We start from the raw sequence: 19426 nt of genomic DNA on the forward strand, positions 1-19426 counted from the left end.
AACTCAGTTGATCAGCTTGATCACCCTAACACCTTTAATTGAATTAACCACATTTGGTTTTTCAGTGTGATTAACAAACTAATTCATGAAGTCATCATGTGCTGTTCATTCTCATGATAAGAGGGGATAGCACATGGGTTTAGAGAAAAGTTTATAGTTAGGTCAGTTGTCTCCAGGCCTTAGTTAGAGGAAAATTCCGTTGTTTCTGATCAGCCTCAGCACTAATTCGATTATGGTTTTAGAGTCACATGCCATGTGCATGGGCCAGAATATAAAGTATTCTAAGTCCTAACCATTACAAAAAGTTTAGTCTGGATATCAACACTATTTTAAACATTTCCAATTAGGCTAACTCAGCAATGCATGGTGAATATTACGTGTACAGTGAACATGGCCTATAGCAGAATGTTGTTATGCATGGTTGAGTGGTCATTTCTTTCTTTACATTTGGGATTGCCGTACAGTGTACTAATTCTTAATTTGCATTGAAAAGGGAGAATTAAGTCAGATGTGGGGACCCCTTAAGAAGCAGCAGGAAAAGGTCCCAAAAAGCAAAGCCATAAAATCAACAAATAAAGACGTCCTTTTTGGACATTCCAACCAGGCAACTATAGCTGCAGGATGTGGAAAAAATTCTCTGGTAAGATCCCAAGGCGAGGCACAGTTCTGGCATTCATCTGCCAAGAACCAGTAGACAAATTTATAAGGTGCAAGAAAGAAATCAGTAGGTAAAGTTATAGAAGGAAAACTGGTTAACTGATATATTTTTCCCTTGGACAGAAACATACTGTAACGGCCTTTAAACATTTTGTCATCACCATATTAAGCACACATTCACATTTTCCCTGCATGGCTTAATGACTCATTTTTAAAAGCTCAAAACTTATTTAGAGAATGAGGGAAAGAGAGCATTCTTAGGACCATGTCATCAGGAGATTAAAATTCAGTGCCTTCTAATGGCTTCATCAGCTGAAGTGTTTTCACTTGCTTTCTTGTTTCCATGGCAGCAAATGAGGCAAAAGAGCAAGCAGCAGGCGAAGATTGAGGCCACTCAGAAGCTTGAGCAGGTTAAAAACGAGCAGCAGCAACTTCAGCAGCAGCAACAACAAAAACAACAACCAAAACAGCACCAGCAACACCACCAACAGCAGCAACAGTACAGTGGCCAGTCGGGTGGAGACACGCCCAACAGTGGCAGTCGAAGTCCTATGACCCCTCAGCCAACCAATGGAGGCAGCACGTCCCCTCTACAGCAGACAACGCTCAAGGACAACTTTGTGAAACCCCAACTTCCTGGAACACCAACGTCAAGTTCATCAGATGATGTTTTTCTGCGTCCCCAACTGCCACCTCCATCATCCGTGGCAAAGACTCCCACCCACGACAGCCAGTACCCACAAGGGACATTGTCTCAACCTCAGTCTCCACAGATGTTTTCTCCTGGTTCATCTGGCTCCCGCCCATCTTCTCCATGGGATCCGTATGCCAAGATGGTGGGTACTCCTCGACCCCCACCTTCTGGGTCAAGCACACCTCGTAGAGGGTCACTCTCTGACATGCAAGAGAGGGGAAGACCTTCTCCAGCCCACGAGCCATTTGGGTCTCCAACATCTGCAAGTGCTGACATGTACACAAAACCACCAGATACTCCAAGACCCTCAGATCCATTTGTGAAACCCTTTGGTCCCCCAAGACCCGGACCTGTATCAGAACAGCCACAACTTCAACAGCAGCAACCGGGTAGATACATGTTGGCCAGCACTCCAACAGGGGACAATTTCAACAGGCTGAACCACAGATCAGAACCTTACCTGCGGATGCCACACAATCGTATGGTTCTTTCTGACCCTTACTCAAGACCACTGTTAACACCCATTCCAGGAAGCAATGAGTCCGGCTCTGTGCCGCTTTTTAAAACTCCAATGCCGCCCTCTCAGGCTCAGCAAGACTCTTTCAATACGGCTCAGCAAGGCATGAGACGTGGACCACCTGATGGTTTCCCTCAGGGTCAGCAGAGTGACCCTTATGTACATCAGCCTCTCACTCCTCACCCAGCAATGGGAGATGCTTTCAACAATGAAGGCAGGATGATGCGTCAGACCTCAGGAGGTCACTTTGCCCAGCCTATGCCCATGAACAGACATCCTCAAAGGGAATTGTATGCACACGCACCCTCTACACCTAGACCAGATTATTCCCAGCAAATCACTGATTCTTACGTCCAACCTCCTGGTACTCCACGACCTCATGACCCCTATGCCCAAGCCCCTGGTACCCCAAGGCCACCTGATCCATACTCTGTGTCACCATCTACTCCACGACCTGCTCCTATGGAACAGTTTTCTCAGTCACAGCCATCTGGTCGCAGACAATCTCCGTCTCATGCCATGGATCCATATGCGCAAATGGTAGGTACTCCAAGACCAGCACCAGGAGAAAGATATCCCAAATCGCCAGGCAGCCAGAGAAATGCAGACGCTTACATACAGGCTGCTGGAACACCTAGGACAGCCAAATCAGATCCGTATGACCACCCACCTGGCACCCCAAGACCAGTTCACACTGACCCATATTCTCAACCTCCTGGCACCCCAAGACCGAGTCCCATGGTTCATCCATCAGATCAATTCAGCCATCAGGCCCAAAACAGGATGCCAGATCCGTTTGCTCATACAGCTGGTCCGGGTTGTCAAACCCCAAAGCACCCTGGTATTTCAGATGAAGCTTTCTCTTTGCCACAGTCCAACCCTAATCAAACACCTGTTCATGACCCCTTTGAGCAAACTCCTATGACTACTTGTCCACAATCAGGGGAAAGGTTGGCCCATGGTGTTGGTCCACCTGCTGCCAGTAGCTCTTCGGATGCCTTGCAACCACCACTAGGGGACACGGAGGAAAAACTTAAACAGGTGTGTTATTTCAAATAATTAATTGTATTTGGTGGTTTGATTATGCAATTTATGTGCTTCTTCCTCTGACATTGTTTTCTGTTCCTCTTAGCGTCAGAGATTACGACAGCTGATTCTGAAGCAGCAGAAGCAAAAAAGTGCCATCAGACAAGAGAAAGGACTTCAGGAGGCTACTGGCACTCCTACACCTGGCACTCCTATGCATTGGTCACAGGAAGATTCGGGGCAACAGAATGACATGTTTGGCCGCCCACCACCCCCATATCCTGGACCTATGAGACCACCCATGAGATTTCCTGGAACTTACCTTGGGGATCAGCGGGCACCATTTCCTGATGATGCTCAGTGTCCCCGACCTCAGTTTTCCAGAGAAATGAGCACTATGGGCATGAGACCACAAGGGCCTAGGTGAGGTGTTTCTGCTCTTAAATCTAGAAGTTGTGGTGTCTTAGAAATCAAAATGCTGTCCCTTCATAATACGGTTCCCACAGGCTATTTTCCAACCTTCTGAACGCAATTTGGTTGTTTTTATTTCAGGTTTGGATTTCCTGCTGGAACATCAGGACAAGAAGCATTCCTTCGCCCCACCCACCAGATGCAAGGGGGACCAATGGTTGATAATGTCTCAGCACAGATGAGAAGATCTCTACCAGCCGATCTCCCTAGATCAATGGGAAATAGCTCTCAGATGGGCCTTCCTCAACACTTCCCACCACGAGGCCTTACGGTGCAGCAGCACAATATAATGGGCCAACCTTTCATTGAGCTTCGCCACAGGGCTCCAGAGAACAGAGTCAGACTACCCTTTGGGCCACCCAACATCTTGGACCATACTAACCATCCCCAAAGACCTCCCAGCTTCATGGGAGGGCAGAATATGGCCTTTGTTGTCAACCAAACACCACGATCAATGAATCCAGTGATGGGCCAACCGCAACAGGTTGGTCAGATGCCCATGTCATCTGGTATGGAAAATCTGCATCAGCAAGCAAATATGCCAGTGAGCACTGCTCAGCAACATCCCCCACAGGCAACAACACTCTCTCATCCGGTTAGTGGTGAAGCACTTAATTCTGCCCCATCTACACTTCTCCCTGGTACAACAGAAGAGCTCCCCTTGCCCTGTGGTGATGGGATAGAGGAGAAGTTAGACACAGATGACTCTGCTGTGAAGGACCTTGAAGATGTAGAGGTTAAAGATTTGGTTGATGATGATTTGGAGAACTTGAACCTTGATCCAGATGATGGCAAGGATTTAGATCTGGAAACAAATGACCTCCACCTTGATGATTTCATTGAATCTGGGAAATTTGACCTTATTGCTTACACGGATCCTGAGCTGAACCTTGAGGACAAGAAGGATATGTTCAATGAGGAACTTGATCTCAGTGACCCCATAGAGGATGACCATGGAGAAACCACAGACATTCAGAAGGCCTTGTCTGAGAAGAAACGTGGTACCTGTGGAAGTACTTCAGCACCAAGTATGAGTAAATTGGATGGTCAGCCTCCATGTCTTATCAAACAAGAAGAAGGCCTATCAAAAGAAAGCTCTAATAATCTGCTCACAGAGTGCAGCATTAAAACAGAAGTCAAATCGGGTTCGGTGGTCAACCAAGAACCTTCTGTATGTTTGGGTAATAACAGGGCACTGAATAATAAAGGCAGCCAGGCGAATGTGTCTAATCTTTTTGATGGATCAGTGCAGCAGACTGCGGTATCGGGTACAGCTGTTCCTTCTAGCTCCGCCCCAGTACTCTCAAGTCTGTTAATCAAAGACAAACTTGAGGACTCTGGGATTGACTCCGTTGTACCTCCTCATCAAGGTGATCTTCCCCAGCCTAACCATGGCACAGACCTTCAATCAAACATGGGCATGATGATCCTTCAGGGACAAGGGCAAGATCATGGTATGAATCCTGCAGTGACAATGGGACACAGAATGGACACATCACTTGCTCATTCAGGATCATTGGGAAATCCCAATATTATAACAGCAGGCAACCAGCAACTGCCAGTCCAAGGATTTGGAGCTTCTCCGGGACATCAAATGGATCCAAACCTGCCAATGGTGGGTGGGCAGCAAGCAGTTCCCCATGCCCTCCACCAAGTCCAACAAGCAATGATCCCACAAGGAGTTGTTGGGCAGCAAGGGCCAAAAGTACAGCAGAGTCAGGCAAACAGACCACTGCTGTTAGATGAGCAACCCCTCCTGCTCCAAGAACTTCTGGATCAGGAGAGGCAGGAACAGCAACAGCAGAGGCAAATGCAGGCCATGATTCGCCAACGCTCCAGTGACCCATTTTTCCCAAATATTGGTAAGAATTTTCATACTAGCCTTGTGTGTAAAACATTCATTATTTGTTAAGTTGAATTACTGTGCTTATTTGATTTTCTTTTCTCTAAAGGCTTTTATAGATGCAGGTCAGCACTGATACTTCTTTTCTTTTCTTTTTGAATTGGAGGAGGTCAAGGCAAAGCAATTCAAAAAGAAAATGCTGTCCTTATTGTGATCGTTCCTTAGCCAGAAATTGCAAAGGCCATGGTTGTTTTTTCATTTGACCAATTGTTTTTTTTTTTTCCCACCTCCATTTGACCTAAATCCATGCATCCAGTCGTGCCCATTGAGTTAGCTCTCAGTGGTGTGTACTCTTGGGTCAATTACAAAATAATAGCATCGAGAGATCTGTAAATTCACATAATGAAGCTTACCGGATCACATTGCAATCAAATCAGTTGTATGTGGACATTAAATTTGCTCATGAGCTAGATATTGAAAACAAGCTCATTTGTTTACCATGAAAACCGAGCTGACATGTTGCTTTTCATTGCGTTTTCGTACCCCTGATGGCAAATAACATTTCTGCTATGAAGCGTGTGTATGCTCCGCACTCGTCAGTGTCTGTGTTAAGAATCTGTAAAAACAAGGCCGGGAGAGTTTCACTATTTTATGACTATATTGCACAGGAAATATAAGTTTGATTTTAAAGTGTCTTTTTCTGACCTGGCAGTTCTGATTACTGAAGGCACTGAAAAGCAGCACTTGTGTTGTGCTGCAGCTGAAAATATAGTTTTTGCAACTTTTGGTGGGGATTGGATAGGACTGGGTTTCTCTAAGCTGTTGAAGCTGTACAAGTTGTTCGGTTGATCATTTTCTTCATGCTGCTATGTCTAAGATTTAATGACTATCATTAATTTTCAGTTGTTGAGATGATCACCTTTAAATTATGGTAGTTAATCTTTGTATATTAAATGAGTTTGATTATCTTTCCCTGTCTTTTTGATTTAGGCATAGCTGTTTTTAGTTAGTAGCCTTTTTGCGTGGCTTATTCAGTTTATTTCATTTGGCTGAGTGACCTGTAATTTCACTGACTACCTCATTTTTAATTATTTTTTAACAATGATATTTATTGAAAATAATGCTATTTACCTGATGTATTAACATCCCCAGCACCAGTCTCAAATAGAGTAAAGCAGACCAAGTAGGTGTACTTGTCCCTGACAGTGGAAAACTTCGAGCTTTCCGTGTCAGTTTTTGTAGTTTCACCTAAATAATTTAAGGCCTGTTCAAGTACCATTTATTGGAAATTGATTAAACTTAATTCAAAGGATAATTAATTTCACAACTTTGTAGTAACTGCATACTTTTGTGGTTCCATTGTGATGTTCCCATTTGTAGACTTTGACGCCATTACGGACCCAATCGCGAAGGCAAAGATGGTGGCACTGAAAGGCATCAACAGGGTCATGGCACAGAATAGTATGGGCATGACACCCATGGTCATGAACAGGTACAACAGCACCCAAAAAAGCAGTCGTGTTTTTCAACCTAGACCCTCCTGTGCATCACATGTGTAGTGTATAGCCCATTACTACGAACTCTCTCTCTACACAATGTGATGGAAGGTGATTATCACTCGCCATTATTCATTGTACTGATATTTACTGCCTAAGAATTCATGAATTTTTTTGTAACTAACACAGCTCGTTTTTTTTTTTTATGATATTAAACATATTTCTCTCTAAAGATTTCTTCTTCTAACACATACTGTCTAACAAAGAGGGGAGAATGAAAAGCTTGTGTTCGTATCTTTAAGTATTCTCCTTTATGTACTCTCCTTTAAGTAACTTTTGCTTTGGGGCAGGGTGCAGCAGATGCCAGGCCCACATGGACCAGACGCGGTTAGCTTCCCTCAGCACGCATTTGGACAGGTACGTGCACGGATCTATGTTCATTATTTTCCTTTACGTGCGGACCTAGCTGCCAGATCACTACCAGTCCTTTTCTTCTAGGATGGGAAGCTGGTACCTCAGCTGGCGCGGCCGGACCCTCCTACTTTTGGACCTGGTTTTGTCAGTAAGTGTTGATTGGTCAGCGTGTTCTATGCAGTGTTGATTGATTGGTGTAGTTAATATTTATCCGTTAATGTTTACTTTTCTGTCCTTTTCAGATGACGCTCAGAAAAAACAATATGAGGAGTGGCTTCAGGAGACGCAGCAGCTTCTGCAGATGCAGCAAAAGTTCCTCGAAGACCAGATTGGGGTCCACAGGAAGTCGAAGAAGGCCCTCTCGGCGAAACAGCGTACAGCTAAAAAAGCTGGCCGCGAGTTTCCTGAGGAGGACGCGGAGCAGCTGAAGCATGTGACGGAGCAGCAGAGTGTGGTTCAGAAGCAGCTAGAACAGGTAGAGCAGCGCCTCCATGATCATTCATGAGTGCACAACACACTGACCAGTGATCCCACATGTAACCAAATTTACTGTGCATAACTACAGAGCTGGACGGTAAACAGTTAAAATGACAAATGCCCAACCACGTTATCTGTAATTTTCAATACATTTTCAGTGCCATGGTCATGGCAGAGATCCATTTCCTGTAGATGCAAGGGTGAACTGGCTACTAAACTTTAAGACCTTCTTTGGCTTCTGAGCTTCTACAGGAGGGGAAAAAACGGCCCTAATTATCTCACACTTCTCTGACCTTTCCACGACAGAGAGCACAGTGACCTTAGTAGAGCCAGAGCCCAGAAGGGAGCATAGTCTGATTTATTCTCTGACATTATCTCTTCCCCCACTCCTTTCTGTCAACATTTTCCCAAGGCCCACTCTCACGCACAGCTGATAAAGGGGAGAAAGAAAATGTCTCTGCTGAGCACATCATACACTCTTCAGGCCTGTGGTGGCTACAGGCTGATTCACAATCGATCTAGCACCATTCTGCTCACTTAGAGCTGTTCTCGTTTTTGTGCACACTTAATCTCAAACTCGCTTTTTCTTTTCCTCTCCCATTTTTCATTGCTCATCATTGTCCATCTCCCCCTCTCTCTCTCTCGCTCTCGCTCTCCTGCAGATACGTAAACAGCAGAAGGAACACGCTGAACTGATTGAGGAGTACCGCGTCAAACAGCAACAGCAGCAGTGCAGTCTCCAGCCGTCCATGATTAATCCAATGCAGGCCATGCCAGGAATGCAAGGCCAAGCCCCTGCCATGATTCCTAGTGCACCACCCCACATGGGACAGCCCATGATGTCTCCTATACAGTCCCACCCAGGTCAGCCCAACCCCAACCGTATGCCTAACATGCCAGGCTGGCACCCATCTGGGCCTGGACCCATGGGTGTACCCAGAATGCCGTCTCACATGCCCAGTCAAATGCCACCAACCAATCCAGGTCAGCTGCCTCAAACCCAGCCCCCACCTGCCATGGTGCCAGGCGTACCACCTGGCCAACCTAGCAACGTACCTGGAGGCCATGGGGTCGGAGGTGGAGGCGGCGCCGCTCCCCACGTGAAGTTTGACGACAACAATCCTTTCAGTGAGGGCTTCCAAGAGCGTGAGCGTCGCGAGAGGCTGCGAGAGCAGCAAGAGAGGCAACGGGTGCAGCTGATGCAGGAGGTGGAGAGACAGAGGGCCCTGCAGCGGTTGGAGCTGGAGCAGCAGGGAGCTGCTGCTGGCCCAGACTCCAATCACGATGGCCTTTCCCACATGCCCTTCTACAGTGCTGACCTCCCCCAAGACTTCATGCAGCCCGCCGGACCTCAACAGTCACCACAACCACAGCAGATGGTGCCCGTGTTCCCCCAGCAGGGGGCTGCGCCTCTAGCCTTTGGGGGCCCAGGCTTCATGCAGGGTGGAGAGCGTCGACCTATACCCGGGAGCGGCGCCTTCCCAGGCCAGGAGATGGGGCCAAGTTTCCGTCAAAAGAATCCGATAATGCATGGCATCAACTTCGTTCCGGGTCAGCCTCATCCACCAGCAATGCCCCAGGGTGTGGGTGAAGCCCCACTGTTTGGCATGGAGTCAGCAACACCCCTGCCTCCTAATTACCCCGGCTCAGGGCAGTCTCTCATACAGCTCTACTCCAACATCATCCCCGAAGAGAAAGGCAAGAAAAAACGAAACCGGAAAAAGAAGAAGGATGACGACACAGAGTCTGTGAAAACACCCTCCACGCCACACTCTGATCTCACCGCTCCCCTCACCCCGTGTGTGTCTGACACGTCATCAACCCCTACACGCACCACCACCCAGCTGGGTGACCAGGACCTCTCCGATCCCCTCAACTCGTCCTCCATGTCCGGCCTTGCTCCTTCATCAGAGCTGGAGCAGCAGCTGTCTGGAAGTGGCTGTCTTTTTGGGCGGCAGTCCAGCATTGGCTCGGAGACGGAGCGGGGTGCCCTAGACGAGACCCACCAGATCAAGCAGGAGAAGCTAGATGTGAGCGAGTGCTGGGGAGGTGAGGGAGAGGTGGGCACTGGGCATGGCACTGGGGCACTGGGCATGGTGAAGGTGGAGGAAAGTAGTGAGGGAACCTCCCCCCCAAACGTTATGGGACAAAGTCCAGCACACAGCGTCAAGGGTGACGCTGGGAATGAACTGCTCAAGCACCTGTTGAAGAACAAGAGCACGCCCCCACCTCCGACCACACCTCTTACACACCAGGTGTCCAGTGATAACCTGCGGTCAGAAGAAGAGGGAATGTCTGACATTAAGGGGTCCATTAAGCTGGCTTCTGCTGATTGCTTGGTAAGATCTAAATTCTAAAATGTGTTAAAGACCTTGAAGGTTAAATGTATAATGACATAGTGTGACTAATGATATGTCAAGACATTTGCCAAAGTATATTTGGTATCGTAGATCAAACAAACGCAATATGTGTTTAAGGTTTCTTTCACTCTAAGTGAATCTCAGAAAGAACTGAACATATAGTCATGTTTGCACTTGGGAAGAGCCAACTGCCAACTTTGTACTGTGAGTGACTGAAAGTTGCCTCACAGGGTGCCGTGAACAGCCAGCTGACACGAAACGTGGATCTTATTGATCCTTCTCAGCCGGAGCAAGGCAAGAAGAAACAGCGCAGTAAGAGGACCCCCAAGGTGGGGACTGAGAAGCCCATCTCTCGCTGGAAAAAGAGAAAGAAAGAGCAAGAGGAGCGGCAGGTGGTTTATCCCTCTACAGACACGCTGATGACGCAGCTCAAACAGGTAAACAAAACTCAGCCGTGCTCTCATATCACACTAGACTCTGATCATACTCGTGATGAAAGAGCTTCGCATCTCACACACATATCGCAGATGATTATCAGAACCTGAAAGCCATCCTTTATGAAAGTTTGGGCATTTTAAATGAGAGAAACTTTAATTTCTTAAAAGCAGTGTTTTTATACTGTAGAAACTTTTTATAATGCATTGCAGGTATAAATGTCCTAAAGCAAAATGAGTCTTAATTTATACAGAATGTTGATTTTTCTGCAAATGTGCCTCTTTAATTACAGTCATCTCTTGGAGTAATTACTTTCATTAAGCCTTAATTGCAGTGCTGGCATGGATAGGTGTGGGTAGAATGCAATAAATGGAACTGGTGAAAGGGCTAAACATGGTTTTAAATTGAATGTTCAGTGCACTTGCATTAAAAATGATTAATGCTGCAAAACTGCTTTTGCGTAATACCTGGTTATGAATGCAGACATGGTATAGTGAGCTGGTAACTGAAACAAGCCATGTTATTTAGTCCTATTGATTATTTTTTTCCAGTTTTCAGATTCATTGATTTTTTTTTATCCTAACTGTACTGTATATGGGGTGAAAGCTCTCCTTGTGTACTTTCTCAGTACCGTATTTTCTGGATCATAAGCCGCTACCTTTTGCCCCACACCGCTACCTTTTGCAACCATGTGGCTTACCTCGGCTCACCTCGTTAGCACACGCATAAAGACGCTACAGATGATATTTGGGAGTTACAGTGATTATAACTTAGTTCATTGAGCACTGTAGTTTTGTCCTAACTAGATATTTAGACATAATACTGCTGTAATATTGCGAAGTCATGGTCAGAGGTGAACTTCGGTTTAGTCAGTGTGTATTTTATTTAAAATATTTAACACCCTTGAGTCAGTGTGGCTTTGGACATAGATAATGCCGTGCCATTTGCTGTGATGTATAATTAAAGTCTAGCTCTTATTTATGCATTGAAACGTAAATCGACAATATAATCTGTATTGTCTTTATGCGGATAAACGAGGGGAGTCGGAATTCGGCTCAACACTGGCTGAAATCCAAATCTGGCGCACGTGAAATGCTACAGGCACCGTTTGGAACCTGCCGTTCGGAAACGGCTTTTAGCCCAGTGCGGCTTATACAAAATTTTCCATTTTTTAAAAGACTTTGTAGATGCGGCTTATTTGAGGTGCGCTCTATAGTGCAGCAAATACACAGTTAATATATAAGCTAATATACAGTTGCAAAAGTTTAGATAGTCTTAGATTATCTGTAAATGATCCAGATTAGCCTCTATTAAAACATTACGTACTTATTTAAACCTTTATGACTTCCATATTAGAACAGTTTAATCAAAGATAAATAGAATAAAAGTTGACCTGCACAAATCTTCATTGTTTTGGAGAAACACGGGAGGCCGTTAGTTCCAGACACAAGGCTACACTCTTGGAGTAACATGCTAAAGTGTGTGTTAACAAACCAGAGGAATTTTAGAACAGTAGCGTAAACTAATGACTAAAAGGTTCAGTTTTGCCTTCATCCCCACATTACGACATGTTGACGGATCACTGATATTTCATCTCGCTTGTCTGCATCAGGACTGGAGCTCTGCAGAAAGTAGAAAGAAAAATGAACATGGACAAATAAGTCTAGATCTTTAGAGTAAAGCCTCCTACCATCAGGAGAAAAGTGTGGAAGCCCGATTTAAAAAGAACATCAGTCTGGCAGTGGCCTTCACAGTCTCCAGGCTTGAGTGTAATGGAAAATCTGTGGATAGATTTGGAAAAAAAGCAGTACATGACTGACAGCTCAGCAGTCAGGTAGTATTAGAGCAAATTTGCCAGTAAGAATGGACAAAAATCGCACCTGTATGGTTTCAATGGGTGCTCCAACGAAACCCAGAGACACCGGAGGAGGTTTTAAAGGAGAAATGATTACATAGCATTTAATGAAATGGCCATGCAAACGTATGCAAATGTTTGAACTGACATTTGTTCGCTGTTCTTTTCATGTCATATTTTTTGACGATATTTCTTTTTTCTGTTGATTAAGGGACATTAAATGTGAACTTTCATTAAATATTGTTTTAGTTACAATATATTTTTCTTACTGCTATTGTCATGGGATACAAATGTTTGTACTAAACCATATCAAAGACAAATGCTATGATATCAGGATATCCTCTTACAGTATCGTGATGTAAGCTGTAAAATATATCTACAAAGACACTTATGATGAGCTCTGTCTCTTCAGCTAATCTTTCATGTCCATCACCTTCACCCCCCAGCATCTCACTCTGCTGCCTCTGATGGAGCCCCTGATTGGGGTAAACTTCGCCCACTTCCCCCCATACGGCAGCGGGCAGCTGGATGGAGAGAACAGGCTGTCTGGCTCTTTTGGAAGTGCATCACTGGATGGAGTGTGCGACTACTACTCTCAGCTCATCTACAAGGTTCATTGCTGCTTTGGTGTCTTGGGGGGGGGGGGGGGGGGGGGGGGGGTTCCTAGAGCTGACCAAAACTGCGTAAAACAAGAGCTGGATGAAATGGTGGCGTTTCACTGCTTTTGCTTTGCAGCAGAACAACCTGAGCAACCCTCCAACACCCCCTGCCTCCCTGCCGCCCACGCCCCCTCCCATAGCCCGGCAGAAGATGGTGAACGGCTTCGCCACGGCCGAGGAGCTCGCGCGCAAGGCCGACGTCATGAGTGGCCATGAAGGTGTGAAACCGTAGAGTATGAGCAGTAGTGTGGCGTCATGGGGATTACTGTTCTCACTCAAGCACAAGCAGCTTTTTACAAATGCACATGGAGAACTCCAGCCTAACAGATGCAGTGGATATAATTCGTATTATTTCATATACTGATTTATGCCTTGGGACCAGTGTTAATAAGTCATAACCTATCCTGTTGTTTATTATTTGGAGGAATTGCATTTTAAACAGACTCGAGTAATCAATCACTTGGTCATTAATGCAAATTGTCTACGACTGTATTTGTTTATTTGTTTGTTAGTTCAGTCGTTCTTTTATTGACTGAATGAAGTACCGCCGTTCCAGTTGTGTCCAGTTGTTCATCTGAAGTGTCCAGTAGGTTCTAAGGTATGTCTGTTTCCAGTTTCCAAAGGCCTGGTACTGAAGCAGCTCCCGGCTGCCTTTAGAGGTGAGGAGGACCTCCTAGCTCAGGCCATTTCTCAGGGACCCAAGACTGTGGACGTGCCCGCCTCTCTCCCAACACCCCCCCACACCAATCAGGAGGAGCTTCGGTATGACCTCAGACACTGGTCTTGAATTCGATGCAAACATGCTTTTTTGCTACATGTAACATGCATTTATGCTGGAACCAAGTCCCAGGCAAACTAAACTTGGATGTGCACCAAATGCAGACATTTCTAAATCCAGGTCGAAAATATTTCTGTTCTTTTGTGCTTATATTTGACATCTTGCACTGTAACTGGAAGTATTTTTGTTTAATCATTTCATTTTCTATTTAAGTATATTGTATTTAATTTTACTGTTCTCTCTTTAAATTGATTTATGTGATGTTCTGAGGTGTTCAGTCCTGGGATGTTTTATGGTTTTATTCTACTGTCTGCTCAAAAAAAAAAAACCTTCCTTGTGAGATTTGTGATATGACAGTGAAATTTGACTGCCTGGTGAGATTGACAATGTGATTGGCTGGCTACTATGTCAATAATTCCTTTCCATTTCTGCCCCTGCCCATCCCTCAGGGGCCAGGAGCACTGTGGTGACAGGGACACCCCAGACAGTTTTGTCCCGTCCTCGTCCCCGGAGAGCGTAGTGGGCATGGAGATTGGCCGTTACCCAGACCTGTCTCTGGTGAAAGAGGAGCCTCTGTCCCCTGCCATGTCTCCCACCATCCCTGTGCTGCCCAGTGCCAGCGGGAAAGGTTTGTTTGAGTCCATACGTCACCCCTGCATGCATCACTCACTGTGAGTTTGACACGCCCGTCTCCCTGTGGTTCTCCCCTGACTCTAACCCTTTTGCACAGGCACGGAAGCCAAGCAGTGGCAGGTGAAGAAGGAGTTGAGCACTTTCTTGGGGTCTGAGCAGCACGTCTCCTGCTCAAAGGCTGACCTGATGTCAATCGCGCTCACTCTGAGCTCAGCCGCTGCCGAGGTGGAAATTGTGTCCTTTTTTTTTGTTTTATTTTTGTTTTATATTTTATTTTATTGATTCAATTATTTATTTAAACTACACCAGTTGCGGCTTTTAATGCTTTCTGAGAGGTCTAGTTCTGGCACCTTCAAATGTTACTTGTCATTGCTGAGTTGTGAAGTAGTCTGCCTTTTGAATGTGTAGAAAAAACCGCAGTCTGCTGTCAAAAGGGGCTTAAGTCCGAGCTTAAGAACAGTTAGTGCCAATAAAGAGTCAAATTTCAAAACTTGAAAAGGGGGAGGGGGGGGGTGTTTGTGGGTTATGTTTTTTGTTTGCGAGCCAAGTCTACTTTTTTTTTTTTTCTTAACATTGAGACCATGAAGCTTTTAAAAAGATTAAAACTTCAAGGGCACAGAGTATATTTCTTTAAATATAATTTAAAAGTCCTTGCACTGCTTGTGTTCTAGAACATTCAAGGAGTGATGGCAGCGGTAGCTGAGCTGCTGCATGTGCCAGTCCTGCCCCACTACGAGGTGACCCGTACCCCAGGCCTGGAGCCCCGCAGCTCCCTGGCAATGCTAGCTGGCCTCAAGGTTCCTGTTCCACAAGGCCTGGACCCGTGTCAGGCCTCCCTCTACCCCCAGTCCGGGATGAGGTTCCCCAGGACGCCGTTACCCTCCGGACACCCGGGGATGATGCCCCCACCGCACCACGTTGGTCTCGGCACACACTCGATCAGTGGTGAGTGAAATTGCCTCTCAGCACCACCAACAATGGCCTGTGAGATCCCAGACAGCACACAATAACGTGTGACAGTCATTGATTTGGCCTGTCAATATCTAATGATCCATGATTATGGTGTTCAGCTGCGTCTTCAAATAAGGTCCCCGATATTTTTGCTCAAGTGGTTTTAATCACAGGTTTTTTGCCTTGTCTCCTTTTATAATGGTCCGTTATCCTGCCTTCCCTGTTTTAAGGACTTCTTTAAAGGGCAAAAAAACAGTACAGTGATCTTGTTGTTAAGTACTTTGCCTTTGTTATATTTATTTATAAAGGCGTTTTAAATAGTGCTGCAGAACGTAGCAGCAGTGTTCTTCCTTCCATGGACATGACTCGTTATTGATCCTGTCTGAGATCTGAGATGTTAACCAAAGCCAGTAATGACTGTAGACTGGCCTTGCAGACAGGGCTTGTTAGGTTTCATCTTGGTACTCATGAAGTAAAATAAAATCCAGGCAGATCTGGTACTAAACAGTGATGGCAAAGTCTCTTGATTTTGGTGCCTTTATCATTGGCACAGATATAGCAGAACCTGTTCAGGGGAAAAGAAGCTTTAAAACCAAGTAAGTGTTTGTAACTGAAAATAGTTGAATGGAGTCCAGTAATTGTATCCTGGAAGTTAACTGAGCCTGTTGAAGTGTGTGTGTGTGTGTGTGTGTGTGTGTGTGTGTGTGTGTGTGTGTGTGTGTGTGTGTGTGTGTGTGTGTGTGTGAGAAGCCCAGCATCTTCGCGTTTGCGTGACGTGGTTGCCCCGGTTCGCGGTGTGCCGGCTCCCCTCCTGCGTGCTGGAGGACATCTTCTGCTTCCTGTGTTCCCACTGAGTTTGGTTTGCTGCTGGGTTCAACTGACACGCTGCTGTGTTCCAGGTTCAGCTGTGGTCAGACCTGAATATCAGATGGACGGAAGCAGCCCTGGCAGAAAGCCACAGTGGTGTGCCCATTGCAAGGTGGTGGTTCTGGGAAATGGAGTCCGCAAGTCACCCAAAGACCTTCACTCCAGTAAACAGGTATATGGATGAGGCAGAGCAATTTACTGCCTCACAGGGCTTTTTACATATCCATGTTATCCAGTAACCTTCCACACAGTAGGTAGAAATGGGTATTAAGCAAATCGATTAGTCATCTACGCACTTATGTTTGCAATTCATACATTATGTTATTCAATTTGATGAGGGATAAAAACACTGTTGAACCTATAGAGCTTGACTGGGGTTGCTAAGTGACTCAATGAACCTGATCTGAGTGTATAAACTGTATTATGAGTCATGGGGCCTCTTGTTCAAAGAAGGTCTGAAAGAGTAGATGTGTAACACGAGTGGAGGTCTGCGCCTCTCCTCACGGCTCCCTGCAGACTGGGTGAGCAGGCAGCACCCAGAGGAGCTGTCATACTGGAGGCCACATTGATCTGGCCAATGAGTGACCCCTCCACCCAAAGCCCCCGCCCCCCTTGGGAGATGGAGAGCTGCTCCCTTATTATGCTAATCTGGCCCTAATGGGAAGTGAAAATCCGCCCTTCTACAATGACAGGGTTAACTGGCATTACCCAAGGGGGCGCGGGGGGAGGGGGGTGATTTGGGTGTGTGTGCGAATGCATGCATGCACTTGTTCCAGGGTGCAAACACGCGTGTCTGTGTGCACCTGTCGGTCTCTTTCTACGTAGTCAATATGTCCCCAAGATGTCTCATCTCACCAACGGTTAAGGCCTGAATCTCTGGTCGTACAAATCGGGAGGCCTCGCGCTCTCTCTTGTGTCTCTACGTTAAACAGGTTTTATCAGCGCTGTTGGCAGCAGCAGAGGCGTCTGAAGCGTGGTGCATCCTTTTCTCTCCGCCCCTGTAGTGGGCTGTGATGATTTTGGGGCTAACGGTGACACCTGCCGCCTTCTGGTGCGCTCATGTATGTTCTCTCCACAGGAGGGCCAGACCCAGGCCGACAACACCGTCTTCTGCAGCCACAACTGCTCTGTCCTCCACATGTCTACCGCGCAGGCTAAACAAGCAGACAGCAGGGTGGGTCACGCCACAGCTCAGCAAAACTGTCATTACTGTGCACACCTCCCAGATATGGCACTGTTGTTTGAAGACAGTCCTATATTAGCAAGGGTGGCAAGTTTAAACATGATTCAATGAGCGTCGTGCCGCCTCGTAAGACTTGAGAGTTGTTCAGTTGAGACTGACTTGGTGTTTTGTCCTCGTCTGTATGTCGTCTCTGTGCAGAACGCGCCCGGCCTACCCGACTCTGCAGAGAGAAACCACACCAAGGTGCTTCACTCCTATAGTAACAACATGTCTCCCCTGGACGTGCACTCGCTCACACACCTGCAGCCCCAGCAGTCTCCCCCCTCCACCCCTCCCATCTTCTTCCCATCCATGTCCATGGAGATGGCCAAGGCCGAGGTCAAACCCGAGGCCCTGAAGGTCACGGTCAAGCTGAAGCCCCGCCCTCGGGCCGTCCACAACGGCGGTGACGAGACCCGCCATCCCCCCGGGAAGCGCTGGAAGGGTCTGCGATGGCGCAAGTGGAGCGTCCAGATCGTGATGCCCAGAGGAGACCTCCAGCTGCAGAGCAAGGAGGAGCTGGAGGAGCTGCTGAGGAAGCTAGACGCCTCCCTCCGGCCCGAGCCCCTCCCCAAAGACCAGCGCCGCTGCTGCTTCTGCCACGAAGAGGGCGACGGGCTCACCGACGGCCCCGCCCGCCTGCTCAACCTGGACCTGGACCTGTGGGTGCACCTGAACTGCGCCCTGTGGTCCACCGAGGTGTACGAGACCCAGGCGGGGCGCGCTGATCAACGTGGAGCTGGCGCTGAGGCGTGGCCTCTCCGTGCGCTGCGCCTACTGCCAGCAGACGGGCGCCACCAGCGGATGCCATCGCCTGCGCTGCACCAACGCCTACCACTTCACCTGCGCCCTCAAAGCGCAGTGCACCTTCTTCAAGGACAAGACCATGCTGTGCCACCTGCACAAGCCCCGTGGGGGCGGGGCCTCCGGCGGGGGGGCGTTCCTGGGAGGGGCGGAGCACGAGCTACGCTGCTTCGCCGTGTTCAGGCGGGTGTACGTGCAGCGCGACGAGTCCAGGCAGATCGCCAGCATCGTGCAGCGGGGCGAGAGGGAGCACACCTTCCGCGTGGGCAGCCTGATCTTCCACGCCGTGGGCCAGCTCCTCCCCCAGCAGATGCAGGAGTTCCACTCGCACGCCGCCATCTTTCCCGTCGGGTACGAGGCCAGCCGGATCTACTGGAGCACGCGCCACGCCAGCCGACGCTGCCGATACCTCTGCTCCATCGACGAGAAGGATGGGGTCCCCGAGTTCTCCATCCGCGTGCTGGAGCAGGGCTATGAGGACCTGGTGGTGACCGGCACCTCCCCTAAGGGTGAGAGCCTCACTCCGGTTGGGGGGGGACCTCACACATACTTGCAGCACACTGAGCGTCTGAAAGGCAGTGGGACAATCTCATTTCCATAATACTGAACCGATCTCACTGAGTGAGTAAATGCAGGTAGGGGAACATTTCAGCATTATGCTAAATGAGGTGAAGCCTGTGTTTTTGCACCAGGTTTTAATCATACCTAGCCTCTTTAGCATTTCTGGGTGAGGCATTTCTCTCGTGGCCAAGGGAGACGCTCCTGCTTCTGGACTTCCATCAGGGAGCATTAAATATTCACAGTGCTGCAAAAAAAAAAAAAAAAACCTCTCGCTAGCGGTTCTGGTGAAGCAGTCTGAACAGTTCCGCACTCTCGGAGGAGACATTAAAATGAGAAGAGGTGTGCGGTGCTCTATTTTAAGCCAGCTGTCTGTTGTGCTTGGTGCTGTCTGCAGGAGTGTGGGACAAGGTTCTGGAGTCGGTGGCGGAGAAGAGGAACATGGCGGGCACACTCAAACTGTTCCCCATCTACCTGAAGGGGGAGGACCTGTTTGGGCTGACCGTACCCGCCGTCACCAGGATTGTGGAGTCGGTATGGCCGTGTGAAAGGCTTCATTGAAATGAGATGCACATGAGGTTTTTCTTTGAGCTCGTGTTGGGTTGGGTAAAGGTGCAGCTGGTACTGTGTGATGTCCCATAATTTCTGTACATCTCAAACAAATTGGCTTTTATTTTTGGAAGAAACTTAGGCTCACTATAAATCTATT

General features: G+C 47.4%; 1 protein-coding gene across 1 annotated transcript in view; it reads left to right on the top strand.

Annotated features, from left to right (window-relative positions):
- Nucleotides 1-19426, top strand: part of kmt2ca (lysine (K)-specific methyltransferase 2Ca) — a 112707-nt gene that overhangs the window by 89353 nt on the left and 3928 nt on the right. The window contains 21 exon segments of the mRNA XM_076971258.1: nucleotides 494-640; nucleotides 1008-2909; nucleotides 3001-3317; nucleotides 3447-5227; nucleotides 6589-6700; nucleotides 7055-7121; nucleotides 7203-7266; nucleotides 7361-7593; nucleotides 8258-9934; nucleotides 10186-10392; nucleotides 12692-12856; nucleotides 12981-13122; nucleotides 13519-13666; nucleotides 14132-14310; nucleotides 14413-14540; nucleotides 14987-15260; nucleotides 16166-16305; nucleotides 17212-17307; nucleotides 17515-18072; nucleotides 18074-18668; nucleotides 19115-19251. Coding sequence (XP_076827373.1) covers nucleotides 494-640; nucleotides 1008-2909; nucleotides 3001-3317; nucleotides 3447-5227; nucleotides 6589-6700; nucleotides 7055-7121; nucleotides 7203-7266; nucleotides 7361-7593; nucleotides 8258-9934; nucleotides 10186-10392; nucleotides 12692-12856; nucleotides 12981-13122; nucleotides 13519-13666; nucleotides 14132-14310; nucleotides 14413-14540; nucleotides 14987-15260; nucleotides 16166-16305; nucleotides 17212-17307; nucleotides 17515-18072; nucleotides 18074-18668; nucleotides 19115-19251 — 9069 coding nt within the window.

The sequence above is a fragment of the Brachyhypopomus gauderio genome, chromosome 13 (genome assembly GCF_052324685.1).
Source record: "Brachyhypopomus gauderio isolate BG-103 chromosome 13, BGAUD_0.2, whole genome shotgun sequence".
Classification (NCBI taxonomy): domain Eukaryota; kingdom Metazoa; phylum Chordata; class Actinopteri; order Gymnotiformes; family Hypopomidae; genus Brachyhypopomus; species Brachyhypopomus gauderio.